General features: G+C 43.9%; 1 protein-coding gene across 8 annotated transcripts in view; it reads left to right on the top strand.

Moving 5' to 3' along the window:
* Bap170 (Brahma associated protein 170kD) overlaps positions 1–20,291 on the top strand; it is a 69,822-nt gene that overhangs the window by 31,029 nt on the left and 18,502 nt on the right. For all 8 annotated transcript variants that reach the window (XR_013034121.1, XR_004489529.2, XR_004489528.2 and 5 more), the window contains exon 4: positions 9,866–10,017. Coding sequence is in view for 5 of the 8 variants with exons in the window: in XM_076524493.1 (XP_076380608.1) it covers positions 9,866–10,017 (152 nt within the window). In the remaining 3 variants the exon portion in view is untranslated. The remainder of the gene's footprint in view (positions 1–9,865; positions 10,018–20,291) is intronic.

The following is a 20,291-nucleotide window of genomic DNA, read 5'->3' as shown; positions in this document are numbered from 1 at the left end:
TGTCTAGTCACACCGGTTACTAGTCTACAGTTGTTCCGCTGTTTCTGGGAAACGGCCAGACCGTAAATAAGTCACTAGGCTGGAGAGGTGACTCTGGAGCGAAGAAGCCAGAACAGGGAAATCATCCCTCAGTTTCCAACCACCCCCGCCTGAAAAGAGGAGGAGCACCTTGATAGGCGAGACCGACCGGTCGAAATGCAAATGGTTCATGGCAGGTCTCCCGGTTCGAGTGGCGCCCTCATCGCCCCCGCTACCGCCCCTGCCCCCTTTCATTGTGATCGTGACACGATGTTCCATTGTGTCTGGCAGTCCGCGAGCGTCTGCAAGAGTAGAACGGCGACGTTTTACCGCACGGTGCCGGCACCGCGTATCGGCACTGGTACCTACGTTCCCCCTCCCCACCATCGCACCATTTTCCGTATCGTATAGTACGTTACGTTCGTCGGTTCGCCGCGTTCGTTCGCGTTCATTCATACTCTCTGGCCTCGCTGACGAGCCACGTGGTTCCTGAGCCGCCGTCCTCTCTCTCGCTCTCTCTCCCGGTTAAGCTCTCTGTGCAACCTTGTTACCGTGCGTCGCTTGCGGAACAAGGACGCGGTCAATTCTTCGCCGCCGTCGTCGCGCGCGTCCTTCGTTCGCGTCTCTTCGGCGTCCTCTCTCCTCGACTCGTCAACGCAAGACCCCGCCAACGGGTCGCGTACTTTTCGATGATCAAAATACGTATTTGCACGCATTCCTGCTGCCGATAATTAGTCCTTTGCTGTTGCGGTATCGGAAGCGTTGTTGCCTTCGAAAACTGGAAGTTGAATGGAACGGATTGCAAGCTGGCCCAAAGTCACGGTGCAAGAAGAAATGGCGGACCCACTTCGTTTCTGTCCCTATAATCTTAACACTTTCACAACCGCTGACGCCACTGTGGCGTCACGGGCAGGCCAGTCGTTGTATGCCGGTGACACTCGTGTGGTGTCATTGGTAGACCAGTCGTTATTTGCCGGTGACACTCGCGTGGTACCATTGATAGGCCAGTCGCTATTTGCCGGTGACTCCCGCGTGGTACCAGTGGCAAGCCATTTGCAAAACTTTTCTTAACCCGAGAAAGATAACCTACGTCGCAGAGGCGCCTGCGAAGACTGTTGATTTTTGTTAATTTTTCATAGAGGTCTAGTGATTTAAGTTTAAAATTACTTAAAATATAAAAAAATATAATATAAATGCATTTTATTTTTACGATAATGCCAAACCTTTAAAATGACTAGATTAACTTAAATAAATATCCATTGTTAGTATAAAATTGACGCCTTAGAAAAGCATGCGCCTCTGAAGCGTATGGTTATCTTTTACGTACGTTGTCATATGGTTATCTTTCTAGGGTTAATAACATGCGGTTGTGAAAGTGTTAAAGGTTTACTTCTGATACAGCATACAGGTGCTCTGTGAAATTTTCGTGTACCCGCTATAGTAACACGACTGTAGCAGTATCACACTTGTAGAAATATAATTGAAAAAAGTAATTTATCGGCGAGCACCGATGGGAACATCTGCGCCTCCCGGGGGAACTCGTGGCAAGTAAACTTTTAGCGTCACAGAAATTTTGCGGCGGGGTAAACCGTAGACGGTTCGCCTTTCCTTCTCAAAGGCTTCTTTCGACTGGCTCGGCCTTGTCACGCAGCCTAAGCCGCGTGGCTCTGCCACCGGAATGAGCCGATACTTGTAAAATATGCGTTTCCACTGCGCCGATCAGGCAGGGGAGTAGGCAATGATAAACAAGTTCGAAGCGTTTCGTATCTCTTCAGTGTCATTTCAGAAGGGCACGGTTACACTTGAAAGGCCGAACGCTATGCCGATTCATTTTCTATCTGATGTCGGTGAAAGATCGAAAGGAAATCGTGCCAAGCGAAGTCAAGACATCGTCGAGGTCAAGAGGAACAGATTCAGTCCTGAAGTAGAATCTAGGACAAAATTAATAAGTCCTAAAATTCTCTTCGAAAATACCGCTAGCTCGTATAATGATCTAACAATTGATGAAAGGAATACGGTTAAACAAAGTTTAGAACATTGTGTATCTTCATGACAATACTGGTTAACCCTTTGCACTCGAAGCCACTTCAACTGTGAATCTAAAACAATTTTTCTGCCTTACCGTATGTCCATTTTATATAACGAAGTGCATTTTATGTATACGAAACTGAGTCTCGCCATTCATACAAGAGTTACGCTTTTAATGATTTTCAAGAAATGCGAACTTTGATAATATACAAATGATCTTGGAACGTGATGCAACACTCTTGGCGCTGCCTCAGAGTCGCCACTCCAGTGCAAAGGGTTAATATTTTCATTTTGTACAAATTCGAGCAAATAAAGTCGCCTTCGAAGTAAAGTTTAACCCATAGCGCTCTGTTGGTTCCGCTATGGAGACATCCGTCACTTGTTGTTCCGTAAATCCGAAGGATTTATTTATTTTATTGCTGTGGAGCCCAATGATTTTAGCATGATTACACCGAAGATGCTACGTTCTTGTCGACGTTGACAATTGTTATTTGCAGTGAAAACGTGCTTAGCGCGTGTACCATTACGATTCAAACATTTTTTGCCCATTTTTATACTTAGCGACATAAAATGAATAAAATCGAACGCTTTCGCAAGGACGTGCAATCTTTTCCGCTCAAAACAAGACTTCCTTTATCTCAGGCGCTTTGCTCCAAAAATGTGCCGGAGCTGCTGATAATGATATTTTTCAGAAAAACGCTGTTCAACTTTATTTTAGAACGTCCGAAGAATATTTATTAATTTTTAATTCAATTTAATTATCAATCGAGCCGATTCCAGTGAAGATTAACGATACAAAAATTCCGGCAAACTCGCGCAAAAGATATTTTTGTTTCAATAATTCCGTATCCAAACAGAATTCAACGGACGATTCGCGATGCTAATTTTATAATAAATCGCGTCAAAGAACACGAGGTATATATTTATTTAAGAATTGCGAAGAATATCGTTAATAGTAAATTTACCCATTTCGATGAGGATGCATTTGCTGCTTGGAAATTTCGGTGACAATTCACGATGTCGATGCACCGACCTCGCACAATGTTAAGTAGATACCATTACGATTAAAACATTTTTCGCTCATTTGTATACTTAGCGACATAAAATGAATAAAATCGAACGCTTTCGCAAGGACGTGCAATCTTTTCCGCTCAAAACAAGACTTCCTTTATCTCAGACGCTTTGCTCCAAAAATGTGCCGGAGCTGCTGATAGTGATATTTTTCAGAAAAACGCTGTTCAACTTTATTTTAGAACGTCCGAAGAATATTTACTAATTTTTAATTTAATTTAATTACCAATCGAGCCGATTCCAGTGAAGATTAACGATACAAAAATTCCGGCAAACTCGCGCAAAAGATATTTTTGTTTCGATAATTCCGTATCCAAACAGAATTCAACGGACGATTCGCGATGCTAATTTTATAATAAATCGCGTCAAAGAACACGAGGTATATATTTATTTAAGAATTGCGAAGAATATCGTTAATAGTAAATTTACCCATTTCGATGAGGATGCATTTGCTGCTTGGAAATTTCGGTGACAATTCACGATGTCGATGCACCGACCTCGCACAATGTTAAGTAGATACCATTACGATTAAAACATTTTTCGCCCATTTTTATACTTAGCAATATAACATGAATAAAATCAAACGCTTTCGCAAGGACGTGCAATCTTTTCCGCTCAAAACAAGACTTCCTTTATCTCAGGCGCTTTGCTCCAAAAATGTGCCGGAGCTGCTGATAATAATATTTTTCAGAAAAACGCTGTTCAACTTTATTTTAGAACGTCCGAAGAATATTTACTAATTTTTAATTCAATTTAATTACCAATCGAGCCGATTCCAGTGAAGATTAACGATACAAAAATTCCGGCAAACTCGCGCAAAAGATATTTTTGTTTCAATAATTCCGTATCCGAACAGAATTCAACGGACGATTCGCGATGCTAATTTTATAATAAATCGCGTCAAAGAACACGAGGTATATATTTATTTAAGAATTGCGAAGAATATCGTTAATAGTAAATTTACCCATTTCGATGAGGATGCATTTGCTGCTTGGAAATTTCGGTGACAATTCACGATGTCGATGCACCGACCTCGCACAATGTTAAGTAGATACCATTACGATTAAAACATTTTTCGCCCATTTTTATACTTAGCAATATAACATGAATAAAATCAAACGCTTTCGCAAGGACGTGCAATCTTTTCCGCTCAAAACAAGACTTCCTTTATCTCAGGCGCTTTGCTCCAAAAATGTGCCGGAGCTGCTGATAATAATATTTTTCAGAAAAACGCTGTTCAACTTTATTTTAGAACGTCCGAAGAATATTTACTAATTTTTAATTCAATTTAATTACCAATCGAGCCGATTCCAGTGAAGATTAACGATACAAAAATTCCGGCAAACTCGCGCAAAAGATATTTTTGTTTCAATAATTCCGTATCCGAACAGAATTCAACGGACGATTCGCGATGCTAATTTTATAATAAATCGCGTCAAAGAACACGAGGTATATATTTATTTAAGAATTGCGAAGAATATCGTTAATAGTAAATTTACCCATTTCGATGAGGATGCATTTGCTGCTTGGAAATTTCGGTGACAATTCACGATGTCGATGCACCGACCTCGCACAATGTTAAGTAGATACCATTACGATTAAAACATTTTTCGCTCATTTGTATACTTAGCAACATAAAATGAATAAAATCGAACGCTTTCGCAAGGACGTGCAATCTTTTCCGCTCAAAACAAGACTTCCTTTATCTCAGACGCTTTGCTCCAAAAATGTGCCGGAGTTGCTGGCAGGTAGTACTCGAGAAACGCGTGGAGCGCTAAGGGTTAAAGTGTTTACAAGTAGAACTTATGTACCATTCTTACGCGAGAAGAAGGCACGGCCCATTTCTGCTGCAGACTGCTGTCCCTCCTATAATCGCAAGCAATGGTCGATGACGGTGACAAAGGTCAACGACGGGTACTAGCGAGGCCGAGTGAGAGCGGATAATGACAGTAAACGGAAAAATGACCGCCTCACTCGGCCTCGCTGCTACCCGTCGTTGACCTTTGCCACCTCCTACGACCAATATCGATCACCGCCTGCGATCATAAGAGGAACACCGAATACACGAATGTCTCCCTAACTGACGCTTAGATTGTGCAGAAAAATGGACAATTTGGGAACAGGAGATACGATTATTCCGGCTTTGCAGCATGTTTGTTCACAATCGTTGACAATCGGCAATTATAAAAACAAGTCGCAAGGCTCGAATTGGCAAGGCTCCTCTTCCCAAATTGTCCATTTTAGCGGAGAATCTGAGCGTCGGTAAGGGAGACATTATTGTAGCAGCTGAAGTTTATTCGTACGGTACCTCCGATGACGGAAGGGGAGGAGCGAGGAAGTGAAACGCACGATCATCGAAGAATACCGATTTCCTTCGACTTCTCAAGCCGTTCGGCATCGACTGAAGCCAACCGCGCCGGCATCCCTGATCGGCGAAAGTCGAGCCAGTGGAAACGAAGCTTTACACGTTGGTCAAAGTAGACGAAATCGATACCATAGCGTTCGAAGCTGAGGACACTGCTCGGTGATTTGTACACGTGGGGCACAAGTGTTGGTAAGCAATTATATCTCGGCTAATCAAGGATGATTCCTCCGTGTATTCGTTTCGTAATTAATGCGGTAGGTCGCGTCGCCAGCTATACCGCCCTGAATGCATTAACACAACGACACGTTCAATTAAGATTGGATTTAGATAATTAGGTGAATCGGTAGGCCGGTCAGGATTCGATCGATTCGGTACACAGGATTCATGCTCGACGAAAGATCGGTTTCCAACAAAAGACAATAGAGATTGCAAATCATATTTTTACACGTCTGTCGTTCCTTAACCCTTTCGCTACGGGCGGATTTTCCGCCGCGGTACTTCTGCTGGACGGCGCGCTGCGACATCGCTGCACGCTACAAGACGTCGATCGTTGCGGGGGTACCGCAGCGGAGAAACCGCCCGTAGCAAAAGGGTTAATCCAAATAAAGTTAAACAAAATTGAAAGAAAAAATAAAGGCATATCTATTTATCCCTTGTTGAGAGAAAAATAAGGTGAATTATCTTTCTGCAGTAAGCACTGACTTTATTCGCTACAAACGATCGAACTTATGGAGGGCCACTATAGTGACCCGTAGTACCTCAGTCGCATTTTATGGAGGGCCACTTTAGTGGCCCGTAGTACCTCGGTGGCATCTTATGGAGGGCCACTATAGTGGCTCGTAGTATCGAAAGGGTTAACGGTAAATTGTCTGACTCGGCCGAGTTAGGCGCGATTCGATAGCCTTGCTTGAGAATCTTCGTACGATCGTTTGCCGGAGCCGATTGCAGAAAAAAAGATGGTATCTCCTAAGACGGCTCGTTACATAAGTATATACCGATAGCTAGCTAGTCGGCATTGGAGTCCCCAAGACTGACTTCTGTGCCGTGTCTTCGACGCGAATCTGCGGTTTCCTTAGCTTGCTCAAGTATTTAGCGCGTTGGAACTGTTTTTCATCGCGAGCGACGCAGTCGCAAGAATGTTGTCCCCGGCGAGATCCACCGATAGAGTTTCTACGTAAAATAAAAAAGAAAGGCGAATACGTAAGAACCAAAATTTCTCATTCGAGTTTGAAAGTGCAGCGTGTCGAGGTTCCCGTGGATAGTACAAACGGGTCCCAGTTATTTCTTTCCCAGTGTTACAATTTACCCGATCGAGCGATGGAAGCCAGGGCTATTCGATCAGATTCTGTTCTTTCGGTCCGGCCTCGCATAAGCGGGGCTGCCTCGGGCGAGCGGAATCCACTGTATCCGCAAGAAGTGGAACCGGTCGGTCATGGTCAGACGGCCGAGCCGGTTCCCATTCGGTGGCACGCGCGCTCGCCGAATTTTGTGAACTCGTTTCTCTCGAAAACGAAGCCTCGAACGGGAAAGCTTCATTCCACATTTTCAAGTTGCCTCTTCGGGTAGAATCAGAAGACCCCCTCCACGGTCCCGTCACCGACAGTGTTACCCGACAGTCCTATACCGATTCTCCGCAGATCGAATCCCGTCGGGCCCGCCGAGCACCGTTCGGTGATTCGAATCGGCGGGTGTTTCCCGGCGACGTCGGTGTCTCGTGGATCCAAAAGCGGGTTCATTCATGAGCGGGCGACGCGCGTCGCGGCCGGTACACGTGACTCTGCCGGACCCTACAGTCGCACACCGTTCACGGCATGGCACCGCTAGTAGAAGAGCAGCGGCAGCTTCCTACTCGCGATCTATACGACGTGTGTACACGTCTGTGTGCGTGCGTGCGTGTGTGTATGCTCTTCTCTCTCCCTCGCGCGCGCGCCTTGTGTGTTTGCGCGTGTGTGTCCGAGTGTTTGTGGCAGCGAAGGACCGGCAGAGCCGCGGCCACAGTAGCAGCCGAAGCGTCTGTGCTCAGTCTGCAGCCAGCAACGGCCAATCAGGCTCTGGCTGGGTGCTCCAACGCCTGCACCTTCCGTACTCTACGTTGGTGCATGAATGGATCCACTACACCTACCCCCACCATACTTTCTTTCGCCCACCCACGACTCCCTGTCCTCCCCCTCTCTCTCTCTCTCTCTCCCTCTCTCTCTCTCTCTCTCTCTCTCCCTCTCTCTCTCTCTCTCTCCAGCCCCTCTCCACCCTTCCTGCACCCCTCTCTTTTCTTCTTCTACTTCGTATTATTATTGTCTCTCTTCCGCGGACACATCTCTCCCCCACCCCACCGCGGCTTCTCTTTTCTTCCCCTCTCTTTCTTTAGTCTTATTATCGTCGCTCTTTCTTGCGCAACCATGCGCATCTTTCTCTCTCTCTCTCTCTCTCTCTCTCTCTCCCTCTCTCTCTCTCTTTCGCAGCTACCCCATTCGAGTGGTGGTCCCGAGTTCGTCGCACTCTCTCGAGGTTCAGTCGGTCGGTCGGTCGATCCGGCGGTCGCTCGTGTGGTCGTTGTCGTCGCTGCGAAGTTCAGTTGCAGCCGCGGTTACCTGCATTGTTCCATAGATCGTGCTCGGCAGAGAACTCGGGCACAGTGTGCGGACGATCGCGATATATGGTACAGGGTGATCGGGATGGCGGACGATCCGGGACGTTGGTCTGGGAAGAAGTTTCTCGCTACTTTCCTGCTGCAGGAAAAGGTTCGTTTGGATCGTATTGGCTGCGGAAGGTTCGACGCGATTTAAGAGGAAGTTCAGTGCGACACCGTGGACGTAGAGAGTCAGCCGGTTTCTCGGATCGCTGTTCTTTGGGAAGGAAGTATCGTTTGATTTCATTGCTCCGGGAGGAAGTTGTCGATCGTAGAAACGGATGTTGATCGGAAACGACATTATTCTGTTATGCTCGTTTCTTGGATTTTCGCGTGCCCCCCGCCCTAATCGGACGTTTGAAATGGTGAACTAAACGGAAGAGGCGGTGTTTAACAACAACAAAATTCGTACACGATTAAGATCCCACACACCGTTATCGATCATCCTGTTCGGTAGCCGAAACACGGGTTTCAGGTTTCGGTACCCTCGAACACACAAGCCTCTCCCCCCCGTATCGGTTTCACCGCACTATACGCCTCGTCCTGACGTCAAAGGCATCCTCCTGGTGGTATTTTCATAGCCGATTACCATTACTCTCGAGAAACGGAGGATCACGCGTGGATTCGTATTCCGCTGGTCGTTGTCCAGAGTATCCTGAAGCAGAAGACGGTCGCTAACCGACGGTAGAAGCAGCGACTGTTCTTGCCGATTTTGTCAATATGCCATCGACCTTTAGGCGTCCATATTATTTTTATTCGTGTTATTATTGTATAATATTATACCGATATATGATATTATATATCGGTGCACGAATGAAAATAATATGGACGCCTAAAAGTCGGTGGCATATTATTATATATATTATTATTACATTGTTATAATATTATATATATATATAAATAATAAAATAAAATATAAAATATAATAAAATAATATGGACGCCTAAAAGTCGGTGCCATATTATTATTATTATTATTATTATTATTATTATTATTATTATTATTATTATTATTATTATTATTATTATTATTATATATAAAATATGCCACCGACTTTTAGACGCCCATATTATTTTTATTCGTGTACCGATATATAATATCATATATCGGTATAATATTATATAATCTTATATATATATGCAAACTACCATTTGCGCAAATGTAGGATGGTTTATACACGTCAGTTTAAAATAAGATTTAATAAAAATAATAATTAGACTGTGGATTTTATGCGTTTATGATAAAAATTACTAAGTCAATTTTAAAACCGTAGTCAGATTAAAAGGAATTAACAAGTGTCATTATATTATTTTCAAGTCGTTAAAATTGTTAAAGGAAGAAAGAGCATTCTACCTTGACAACTGGTTGTCACGATTCGCAAATACAATTTTCATTTTGCATAAAGAGATCCGCAGTCTAACATTAATATTATAAACATGACCATATAGAAGGAAATTACGCAAACGTTCCGGGTCAACGACTCGCCTCTGATTGCCATTCGACCCCGCACGTCTCCAGGAATTTTCAATTTTCATTCTCGCGTCCATCAAGCGTTGTCGAGAATCGTCGTATATTACCGCCATTGTGCCCGCATAAATTAATTTAGTAAACAGAAATTGGTCCAACCAAGTGGAACGTTCGTGTCGCGACGAAAAGTCGAATGAATTTCTCGTTAATTTCCTGCGAAAAGCGTGTTCGTGTGACACGAAGGCTCGGAATTACAGGAGAAGCAGATCCGATCGATTTCGTTGTTACAGGTACCTGGACAGGTACGAGAAGGTGCACTTCCTAGGGGAGGATGGACAGCAAGCCGACGACGACGACGAGGACTCCAGACATAGAAAATGGTCCGCCAGGGCATTACACTCCGTTCCTCTTACATATAATCATCATCAACACAATGTCGCAGGTAATCGCTAATTACGTTCAACATTATCTGCGGACTCGTTCTGTGACGTCACCGGGCTCCGGAATTGCCCCGAGGGCCAGCGTTTATCGCTGCCCGACCAGTGCATCTAATTGCAGTGTCGGCGCACGGGCAATAAGATCGGAGCGTTTTAACGTCGCGCTATCCAATTAGATTTTTGTCACGCAACCGGCCGGATCGCGTTCCTCGTTGCCGGCGCCGTTGAGTTTACGATCGCTCTCTCGCGATCGTTCTCGATCAACCGTTTTTACCAACTTCGCTCGGCCGCGACGCATTTCGCATGCACGCCCGCACGCTCGAACGACTTTCAAATGCGTTTACCGCCGCCCGGCCATTGTTCCTCTCTGTTTTTCTTCTCGTTCCCGCCGATACGTGCTCTCCTCTCGCGTGGTCACGCGAGAACGCTGACACACACACACACACACACACACACACACACACACACACACACACACACACACACAGAGAGAGAGAGAGAGAGAGAGAGAGAGAGAGAGAGAGACAGACAGAGAGAGAGAGAGAGAGAGAGAGAGAGAGAGAGAGAGAGAGAGAGAGAGAGAGAGAGAGAGACACACACACACGGGCACACATACACACACGGACACGCGTGCAACACGCGGAGAACGTGTGTCCGGCGCACGCCACGGTTCAATAATTCGCCGTGTTCGCGATTTCCGTTTGTCGAGGGGCCATTTTCTTTCTTCTCGTTGACAACAACTTCTGGCCCCGTTTTCGTGTGCACGGTAACACCGTCTATGCCGGCTCTCGAATCAAGTGTCCCCGGCTCCGCAATGTACTGTCGCCTACCAGTTGCTTTCCTCGTCCATCGGTGGGGGTCCTTTCGAGCTATAAAGAATCGCGATCTCGTCGATCCATGTTCTTTATTAGTTCCGCGGCAACGTAAGCATTTCTAATATCAACGAATGCGATTGTACAGTTTGTAACGCAATCTACGATAATGTCTCTCGAATTGATGCTCAGATTGTCCGCAAAAATAGGCAATTTCAGAAGAGGAGATACGATTGTTCGAGACTTGTTGCAGCTCGTTTTTATAGCTGTTGACAATTCGTCGCTATAAGGACGAACCGCAAGGCTCGAATAATATCGTATCTTCTCTTCCTGAATTTTCCACTTTTTATGGAGAAATCTGAGCGTCAGTTAGGGAGACATAACTGTATTTGCTGGAAGATTGGCACGTTTAGATCGTGATTTATTCGGTTGTTGCGCATGGAATGACGGATTTCTATAAGCAGATATACAATATTATTGAATGTAATATAATATAACATAGCGCATATTCCACACTCTGTTTACAGTATTACACGTTCGCTACTACCATTCATTCTCGAGATGTTTACTCTTGTTACCTTGATGATACCCCGTAGTTTACAAAATATTCGTCACCTTATTACTCTCACGGAACGATTTCGGTAAACAATCGCACAGCAGGAGAGAAGTTGTCGAAGTTGTCGAGTGACGTGTGAGGCATAATCGTTAGTCAATCGGTATGCGGCATATTTAAATCGAAATTAACACCGCACGAACTTATGCATCGGCTCATTAAAATTCACTCAATCCTGTCTTTACACGGTATTTTTTTGCACGATTTTGACGTATCATGGCCGAAAGAAATTAATTCAATTTTCTTTTCACACGCGGTTTCATTCGAGATTCAGCGCGATTATCAAAAATCATTCGATCGAAACGTTGCGGACAATTATTTCCATTAACCGCGATTTTCTAGATACATTTAGGGCTGGTGCGACCGTTTTTCTATGTACAGTAATGTCTCTCTAATTGACGCCCAGACTGCGCACGAAAATGGACAATTTGGGAAGAGGAGATGCGATTATTTGAACCTCGCGGTTTAATTTTATAGTTATAAATTGTCCAGAATTATAAAAACGAGCCGCAAGGCTCGAGTAATCGTATCTCCTCTTCCCAAATTATCCATTTTAGTGGACAATCAGCGCGTCAGTAAGGGGGACATTAAAATGGACAATTTGGGAAAAGGAAATGCGATTGTTCGAGCCTTGCGGCTCATTTTTATAATCGTTGATAATTCATAACTATAAAAACAAACCGCAAAGCTCGAATAATCGCATCTCCTCTTCCCAAATTATCCATTTTAGTGGACAATCAGCGCGTCAGTAAGGGGGACATTAAAATGGACAATTTGGGAAAAGGAGATACGATTGTTCGAGCCTCGCGGCTCATTTTTATAATTGTGGACAATTTATAACTATAAAAATAAACCGCAAGGTTCGAGTAATCGTATCTCCTCTTCCCAAATTATCCATTTTAGTGGACAATCTGAGCGTCAGTAAGGGGGACATTAAAATGGACAATTTGGGAAAAGGAGATACGATTGTTCGAGCCTTGCGGCTCATTTTTATAATTGTGGACAATTTATAGCTACAAAAATAAACCGCAAGGCTCGAATAATCGCATCTCCTCTTCCAAAATTATCCATTTTAGTGGACAATCAGCGCGTCAGTAAGGGGGACATTAAAATGGACAATTTGGGAAAAGGAGATACGATTGTTCGAGCCTTGCGGCTCATTTTTATAATTGTGGACAATTTATAACTATAAAAATAAACCGCAAGGCTCGAGTAATCGTATCTCCTCTTCCCAAATTATCCATTTTAGTGGACAATCAGCGCGTCAGTAAGGGGGACATTAAAATGGACAATTTGGGAAAAGGAAATACGATTGTTCGAGCCTCGCGGCTCATTTTTATAATTGTGGACAATTTATAACTATAAAAATAAACCGCAAGGCTCGAGTAATCGTATCTCCTCTTCCCAAATTATCCATTTTAGTGGACAATCTGAGCGTCAGTAAGGGGGAAATTAAAATGGACAATTTAGGAAGAGGAGACACGATTTTTCGAGTTTTGAGGCACATTTATATAGTTGCCGATTGTCAACAATTATAAAAAACGAGGCGCAAGACTCAAATAATCGCATCTCCTGTTCCCAAATTGTCCTTTTCTGCGTACAGTAATGTCTCTCCAATTGACGTTCAGATTGTCCACAGAAATGGACAATTTGTGAAGAGGAGACACGATTGTTCGAGCCTCGCGGCTCATTTTTATAATTCTGGACAATTCGTAACTATAAAAATAAACCGCAAGTCTCGAGTAATCGTAACTCCTCTTCCCAAATTACCCATTTTAGTGGACAAAATCTGAGCGTCAGTAAGGGAGACATCACTGTACACGGTTTTCTTCTGAAACGTATCCACCGCGCAAAAACAGAATTGGTTGTACCGTACTGGAATTTTCGCGCGAGGTCGCAACGCGTGAACTTCTCGGTTTGTCGAAGATGATCGCGTGCCATGTGTTCATAAAAGCCCTCGATTTAGTAATTATCGCGCATTCCACCCCCATTAGCTCCTGTCGCTATTGTGTTCCCGACGGTCCCCGATTTACAATGGTATTTAATAATCCGCGATGAAATACGCGAAGGGTGAGGCAAAGGAAAATAAGTGGACAAGGATGTGCGAGGGTGTGGGGCGGGCAGAGCGTGCGTGATGGAAACGCGGAGAGAAACCTGAGCGCGGTCCTCTTCGTGCCGGTCTCTCCCCGGGTGGAGGATCGCGAAGCTCTGTGGAAACAGGTGAAAGCCCCCGAAACTCGTTTCATAAAAAAAGCATCGGGGGTGTGCGCGCGTGTGCGAGCGTGTGCGTGCGCTCGCTCGCTTGCGAGGATCACATGTGCGATGTGTGCAATGTGTGCGATGTGCGCTAAACGCGCTATATGCAGCACGTCGAGGCGGCAACGGGTTATTGACGTGCTTCTGTGGAGCTGTTGTCGGCCGAGAGAGGGATACACAGATAGAGAGCCGGTCTGGCTGCGAATAAACGCGCATACGTGCGCGCGATACCTAGATGCATCGTGTCGGACGCGTACAGGGTGTTTCCAAAATACACCGACGATCGCGGCCGAGACAGAGAGTATCGGCAGTTTTCAAGCTATTCTGACTTTCTGCGACAAATTGGAAGGTTTACAGTAATGTCTCTCTAATTGACGCCCAGATTGGCCACAAAAATGGACGATTTAGGAAGAGAAGATACGATCATTCGAGCCTTGCGGTTTATTTTTATAGTTATAAATTGTCCACAATTATAAAAACGAGCCGCAAGGCTAGAACAATCGTATCTCCTCTTCCCAAATTGTCCATTTTAGTGGACAATCCGAGCGTCGGTAAGGGAGACATTACTGTATTTAACCCCTTGCCGTACTTTGACGAGGCCGACTCGTCACGCAAATTTCTGGTAATAACTTGTTAAACATAAATGTTATTCGGTCCGTTAAAATTGGAATAAAATTCTGATCTTTTGTCATCGATATTTAAGCATTCGTGTGAATTTAGGCACACTGTAAACATCAATTTCCTTCTCCTTCTAAAAAATTATTGCAACTGAAGGATTTCTGATCGCAGTGACTGTGAAGAAAATGGCACATCAAGGGGTTAATAGAGTAAAGAACTGATTTTCTTTCATTTGTCGTGTCAGTTGTTTCTGTTGCTGCAAGGATGAACGCCGCAGGTCACATGTTTCCACCTCCGAGATATGGTCGTTTGAAGTTCTGATCGCTAATGCTTCGTGTTAGTAGTGTTTCAAATTGCATTTCTTATTTCGAGTTTATAGCATTTGTCTTCACCACGTCCTTTTTTTTCCTAATAAATACGTGAATCCTTTATGCTATAGTGCAATGAATGCGTTAACTTACGATATAATATAACATCTTTGTAATTGTGACTTGCGGTATTTTTCCTCATGGCCACAGATTTTTGTGTATACAGATGCTTTTGGATAGGCAAACGGTGAAAGAACAAAGACGGCGTGTTCAAGGAAATGTTTCGCAGGCTCGTGTGCAGTTCGAAAGATTTTTATTGCGGATGAAATTTACACGGGCTTGTGTTATAGATTCGAATTTCTTCTTCAGAATTAGTACAGATACTTTGACATGCGCGTGGTTGTTGCCGTCTTGTCGTATTTCGTACGGAAATTGTGTCCGAATTCGTCCAACAACGGGGGTCGAATTTTTGCAATTTCCGAAGTGCAAGCAAAGGGTACAATGCACAAAATACAACGCGCAACATATAGTGAACAGAATGTAAAATACACAGTGCACATAACGCCACACTGTGCGTTCTACATAACATGTATACGAGGTGCAATGTACGATGCAGCTCATAGGACAGGGAGCATACAATGTACGCATTGGCGGATATAAAATGCATAATACACAATAATGCGATAAAATGCATAAGAGGCGTCGCGTGTGGCGATGCGCCGTGTGTGCAAGCAGCAACGCGTGCATTCGCATGCATTCGCGCGCGGCGTGTGTCAGTCGGCGGTGATCGTAGTAGAGCGCGCGCAACGTGCGCAACATGCGCGAGATAATTTAATGGGCAATAATCATGACACACATAGAACCGCGCATACACCTCCGTGGCCGCGGTCCGACTGTCGGAACTCGGGTCTATATTTCGCGCGCACGCGTACCGTAGCTTATCGCAGCTTCTCTCTCTCTCTCTCTCTCTCGCTCTCTCTCTCGCGCGCGCTCTCTCTCGCTCTCTCTCTTTCTCTCGCGCGCTCGCTCTCTCTCTCGCGCGCTCTCTCTCTCTTTCTCTCGCGCGCTCGCTCTCTCTCTCTCGCGCGCTCCCTCTCTTTCTCTCGCGCGCTCTCTCTCTCGCTCTCTCTCTCGTTCTCTCTCTCCCTCTCTGCTTCTCCCTCTCTGTCTCTCGCTCTCTCTCGCTCTCTTTCTCTCTCTCTCGTTCCGCTTCTCCCTCTCCGTCTCTCTTGCACACCCGCAGCTTTCTTTCTGCACACCAACCCCACCTTGCCTGCTCGTTCTTACGCGAACATGTCTCTTCTGCACCTCGCCGCCGACGAGAGACGGGAAACGATCCTGCGATGACGAACCGTCGCACGGTAGGCGAAAACGCGAAGAGGCTGGCTGAAGTATTTATCCGGACTACAATATCGTTAAATATATATTTCTAAAGGTCGTTTATATTGGTTTTCTTTTCGGGTCGCCGATCACGAATTTAATATCAGATTAATGTTTCAATTGGTCTTTTATAATAGCTTGTTAATAGAAATTTATAATCGTTTGTTAATAGAAGGTAAATTTCATACGGAAAAAAGTAATTATTCGGAAAGTTTGCACGTGCCTGGCATGGAAAACAAATGGGAGTATAGTTTTCATATTAACTCTAGAAATTCTCCACATAGAAACGTAGACTGTTACCTTTCATAAAACGGTGAAACTTTATCGTTGCATTTATCCGGAAACGTTGTTATGTAAATAATAATAATAATACGCAATTTAACTGTTTATCTAATCGTAAAAGTATCATTTTCAATAGAAAATAATAAATAATATTTACACGTTCGTTAATTCATCTAATCATTTATCTAATCGTAAAAAAAGTATCATTTTCAATAGAAAATGATAAATAATATTCACACGTTCGTTAATTCAAGAATGTATTTTTTCGTTGTAGTAAATTTAAGACGAGAAGGTATTTAAAGAGTCGAGGCTTATTTTTCTGTTTTTATTAAAATATTGTTACCGTTATATTTATTTAAATTGTATAAGAATTAGTATTCCTCGGTGACATTATTAAATAGTATAATACTTGATTAGATTCCATTGACTATGGAATATTATTTTCTATGTGCATATTATTTTAGACACATTAACGGCTGCTTTCCGTGCAAAATCAGCGTGCAGGCAGGTGACGTTCATCATTTTATTGCGAATGAAACGTAGTATAAGTGAACTCTTTATCTAATCATAAAAGTATCATTTTCAATAAGGGAGCGGCTGCCGAATTATGCAGATTAAAGATAATCTCACAACAAAACCATGCTATAACTTACGCTATCTAAACCAGTAAATATGGAAATGAAATCATGATTTGACACTTTTGTAATTACTTTCTTATGCTAATTTGTATTGTTTTTCGTACTTCGAAGTCTTTTATTTAAAGATATTGTAACTCATTTAAAACGTATTCGTTGCTTCGAAAAGTTAAGAGTTCGGCCAGCTTTTTTCGCGTTTTAGTCTGCCGTGTCTCTCGTCTGATTCTTTTTCTTTTTTTCTTTTTTTTTTACAGAAAACGCACGAAATTTTATAATCTCGCCAGATGTTACCAATGTATTATTTATATTATTTATTATATTATTATATTATTATTATTTATATTATTTATTATATTATTATATTATTATTATTTATATTATTTATTATATTATTATATTATTATTATTTATATTATTTATTATATTATTATATATATAACATATATAGTATTATAAATAATCTCCGACACTCGGGCGTCGCCGTTCGGCTTCTTTCTCGACCATTTGGGCGCACAGGTTTGGCACGGTTTTCTCCGAGTTTCAGCGTAGTGCAAGGGGTTAATCAATTTCGAATCTTTGAGAATTTGCCCTATCATTATCTCAGTTACTGCTCGAGCAAATTTCTGACAAGTGCTTCGAACGATTATAAAATTTGGTTGGTCACCACCTTGAAATAGCATTTCAGCCGTCGCTGCTATTAGATCGCCGTTAAATTTAATTGGGTATTAGCTACCACTATTAACGATAGTCTGTTGACTATCAGTAAACCGATCACGAGAATTTGTAGGTCATCGGAAACGAGCATAAATTGCCGTCGCGACGAATTAATCCGGCGTGGAAGGAACGGAAGCCGGGAACCGACTCGTGAGAGGTGCAAATTCAACGACTGCGCGTCGTGAATCGCCCCCCGGCGCGAATCACGCGAGCTTCAACCGTTTCGCAGCCACAATGCTGCAAACGGCGCGTTACGGCCGGACGAACCCAACATTCAAGCTCGAAAAAACACATCGAAGATATTTCGGGGTGAATAAAAAGAACGAACGGGAACAGAAATTCTTTTGAAAAAAAAAGAAAAAAAAAATGTTTCGGTTCTTCTCTCTATTTAGTACAGTAAATGTCTCCCTTACTGACGCTCAGATTGTGTACAGAAATTGACAATTTGGGAAGAGGCGATACGATTGTTTGAGCCTTGCGGCTCATTTTTATAATTCTGGACAATTTATAACTATAAAAATAAACCGCAAGACTCGAACAATCGTATCTCCTCTTCCCAAATTGTCCATTTTAGTGGACAATCTGAGCGTCAGTAAGGGAGACATTAAAATGGACAATTTGGGAAGAGGAGACACGATTTTTCGAGTTTTGAGGCACATTTATATAGTTGCCGATTGTCAACAATTATAAAAAACGAGGCACAAGACTCAAATAATCGCATCTCCTGTTCCCAAATTGTCCTTTTCTGCGTACAGTAATGTCTCTCCAATTGACGTTCAGATTGTCCACAGAAATGGACAATTTGGGAAGAGGAGACACGATTGTTCGAGCCTCGCGGCTCGTTTTTATAATTGTGGACAATTTATAACTAGAAAAATAAACCGCAAGGCTCGAGTAATCGTACCTTCTCTTCCCAAATTATCCATTTTAGTGGACAATCTGAGCGTCAGTAAGGGAGACATTAAAATGGACAATTTTGGAAAAGGAGATACGATTGTTCGAGCCTTGCGGCTCATTTTTATAATTCTGGACAATTTATAACTATAAAAATAAACCGCAAGACTCGAACAATCGTACCTTCTCTTCCAAAATTATCCATTTTAGTGGACAATCTGAGCGTCAGTAAGGGAGACATTAAAATGGACAATTTTAGAAAAGGAGACACGATTGTTCGAGCCTCGCGGCTCGTTTTTATAATTGTGGACAATTTATAACTAGAAAAATAAACCGCAAGACTCGAACAATCGTACCTTCTCTTCCAAAATTATCCATTTTAGTGGACAATCTGAGCGTCAGTAAGGGAGACATTTCTGTACCTCGCTTTCCTGGTCCACGATTCGAAAGTTACGCACGATCGGACCAGAATTTTGCGCCAGCTCCTTAAACGTGGCATCGATTTTGCACACGCCCATTATTTCATCACTGTCAGTGACATCTCGCTGGAGGAAATTCGTCCCGATAGGGTGACACGCAAAACTGATTCGACCCACAGTCAGGCGTCGCTGGACGTCTGCAGCGTTTCCAAGAAACCGGAGTCAAATGTAAATTTCGTTCTCTTTTTTTCTGTAACCCTACCAAGCTGAACAGAATAAACCAACATTCTTAAATCATTCGAATTCTACCGATTTACATCTCATCCAGTCATTTTCATCGCGAATACGTTCAAACTAGCATTCCTAAAATGACGCTGCTCAACCTCCTATTTAACACTCCGACGACGCAATCTCTACGTCTCGCAAATTCTCGTAAATACCGATCATATATTTTACCCAGCCTCGATCTTCAACATATTCAATAGCCGATAGGAAATAAAATTTCCGACATTGCGACGAGTAGTCTCGGCGCTCTCCAGCTGTTTCCGGCATGAAACGATTCTCTAGGGGTCCCGGAACACAGCAGTCCATTCTGTCTATAGTCGGAGAAACACAGTGTTTCGAAAATAGCGAACCCGTCGATGTCCGTTTCGTGTGGACCGGTGCAGAAAACAACCCCCGAAACGCGGCCTCCCGCGCGACACACGGAGCTCCCCCGGAAAAAAAACCACTTCGTTACCGGACGCGGCCGAGTCCGTGATAACGGGGAAACCCGGCAAAAAAGCGTCAAAGAGGTTACTGAAAGAAAGGAACTGAAAAAGAGTCGAAACAAACAGAGAGAGAGAGAGAGAGAGGGAGAGAGAGAGAGAGAGAGAGAGAGAGAGAGAGAGTGAGAGAGAGGTAGAGGAAGAGGGTGGTCGGGTAACAAGCAAGCGAGCAAGCAAGCAAGCAACTCAGGGTTGCAGGAAAAAGAGCAAACGCGATCCCCGGGATGGAAAAGGAGAGAGGTCGGACTGCGAGAGACACGATGCGAGAGTCACAATCAATAAGCGTTTGCGGGGGATAGGTGTTCCGCGAGTCCTCGATCCTCTCTCCCGGCGTAATACGGCGGTTCTCGGCGCCTGCGTGATGTGCCCCGTAACTCCCGATCCCGGCCCCGACCAACCTTTCCAGCTCTTCGCTTCCAGTTCTCCAGTTCTCCGCTACCCTTCCCACCACGGGTCGTTGCGTCCCGCCTCGTCGCGTCCCGTCGCATCCCGTCGCGTCTCTCGTCGCCCGAATCCTGCCGTCATCTAGGGAGAAAACCAGACCGCGCCGCCGATTGCTGACGTTTAGACCGCGTGCCATC

This window comes from Megalopta genalis, chromosome 9 (assembly GCF_051020955.1).
Source record: "Megalopta genalis isolate 19385.01 chromosome 9, iyMegGena1_principal, whole genome shotgun sequence".
NCBI lineage: Eukaryota > Metazoa > Arthropoda > Insecta > Hymenoptera > Halictidae > Megalopta > Megalopta genalis.
This window is presented reverse-complemented; position numbering and strand designations above follow the sequence as displayed.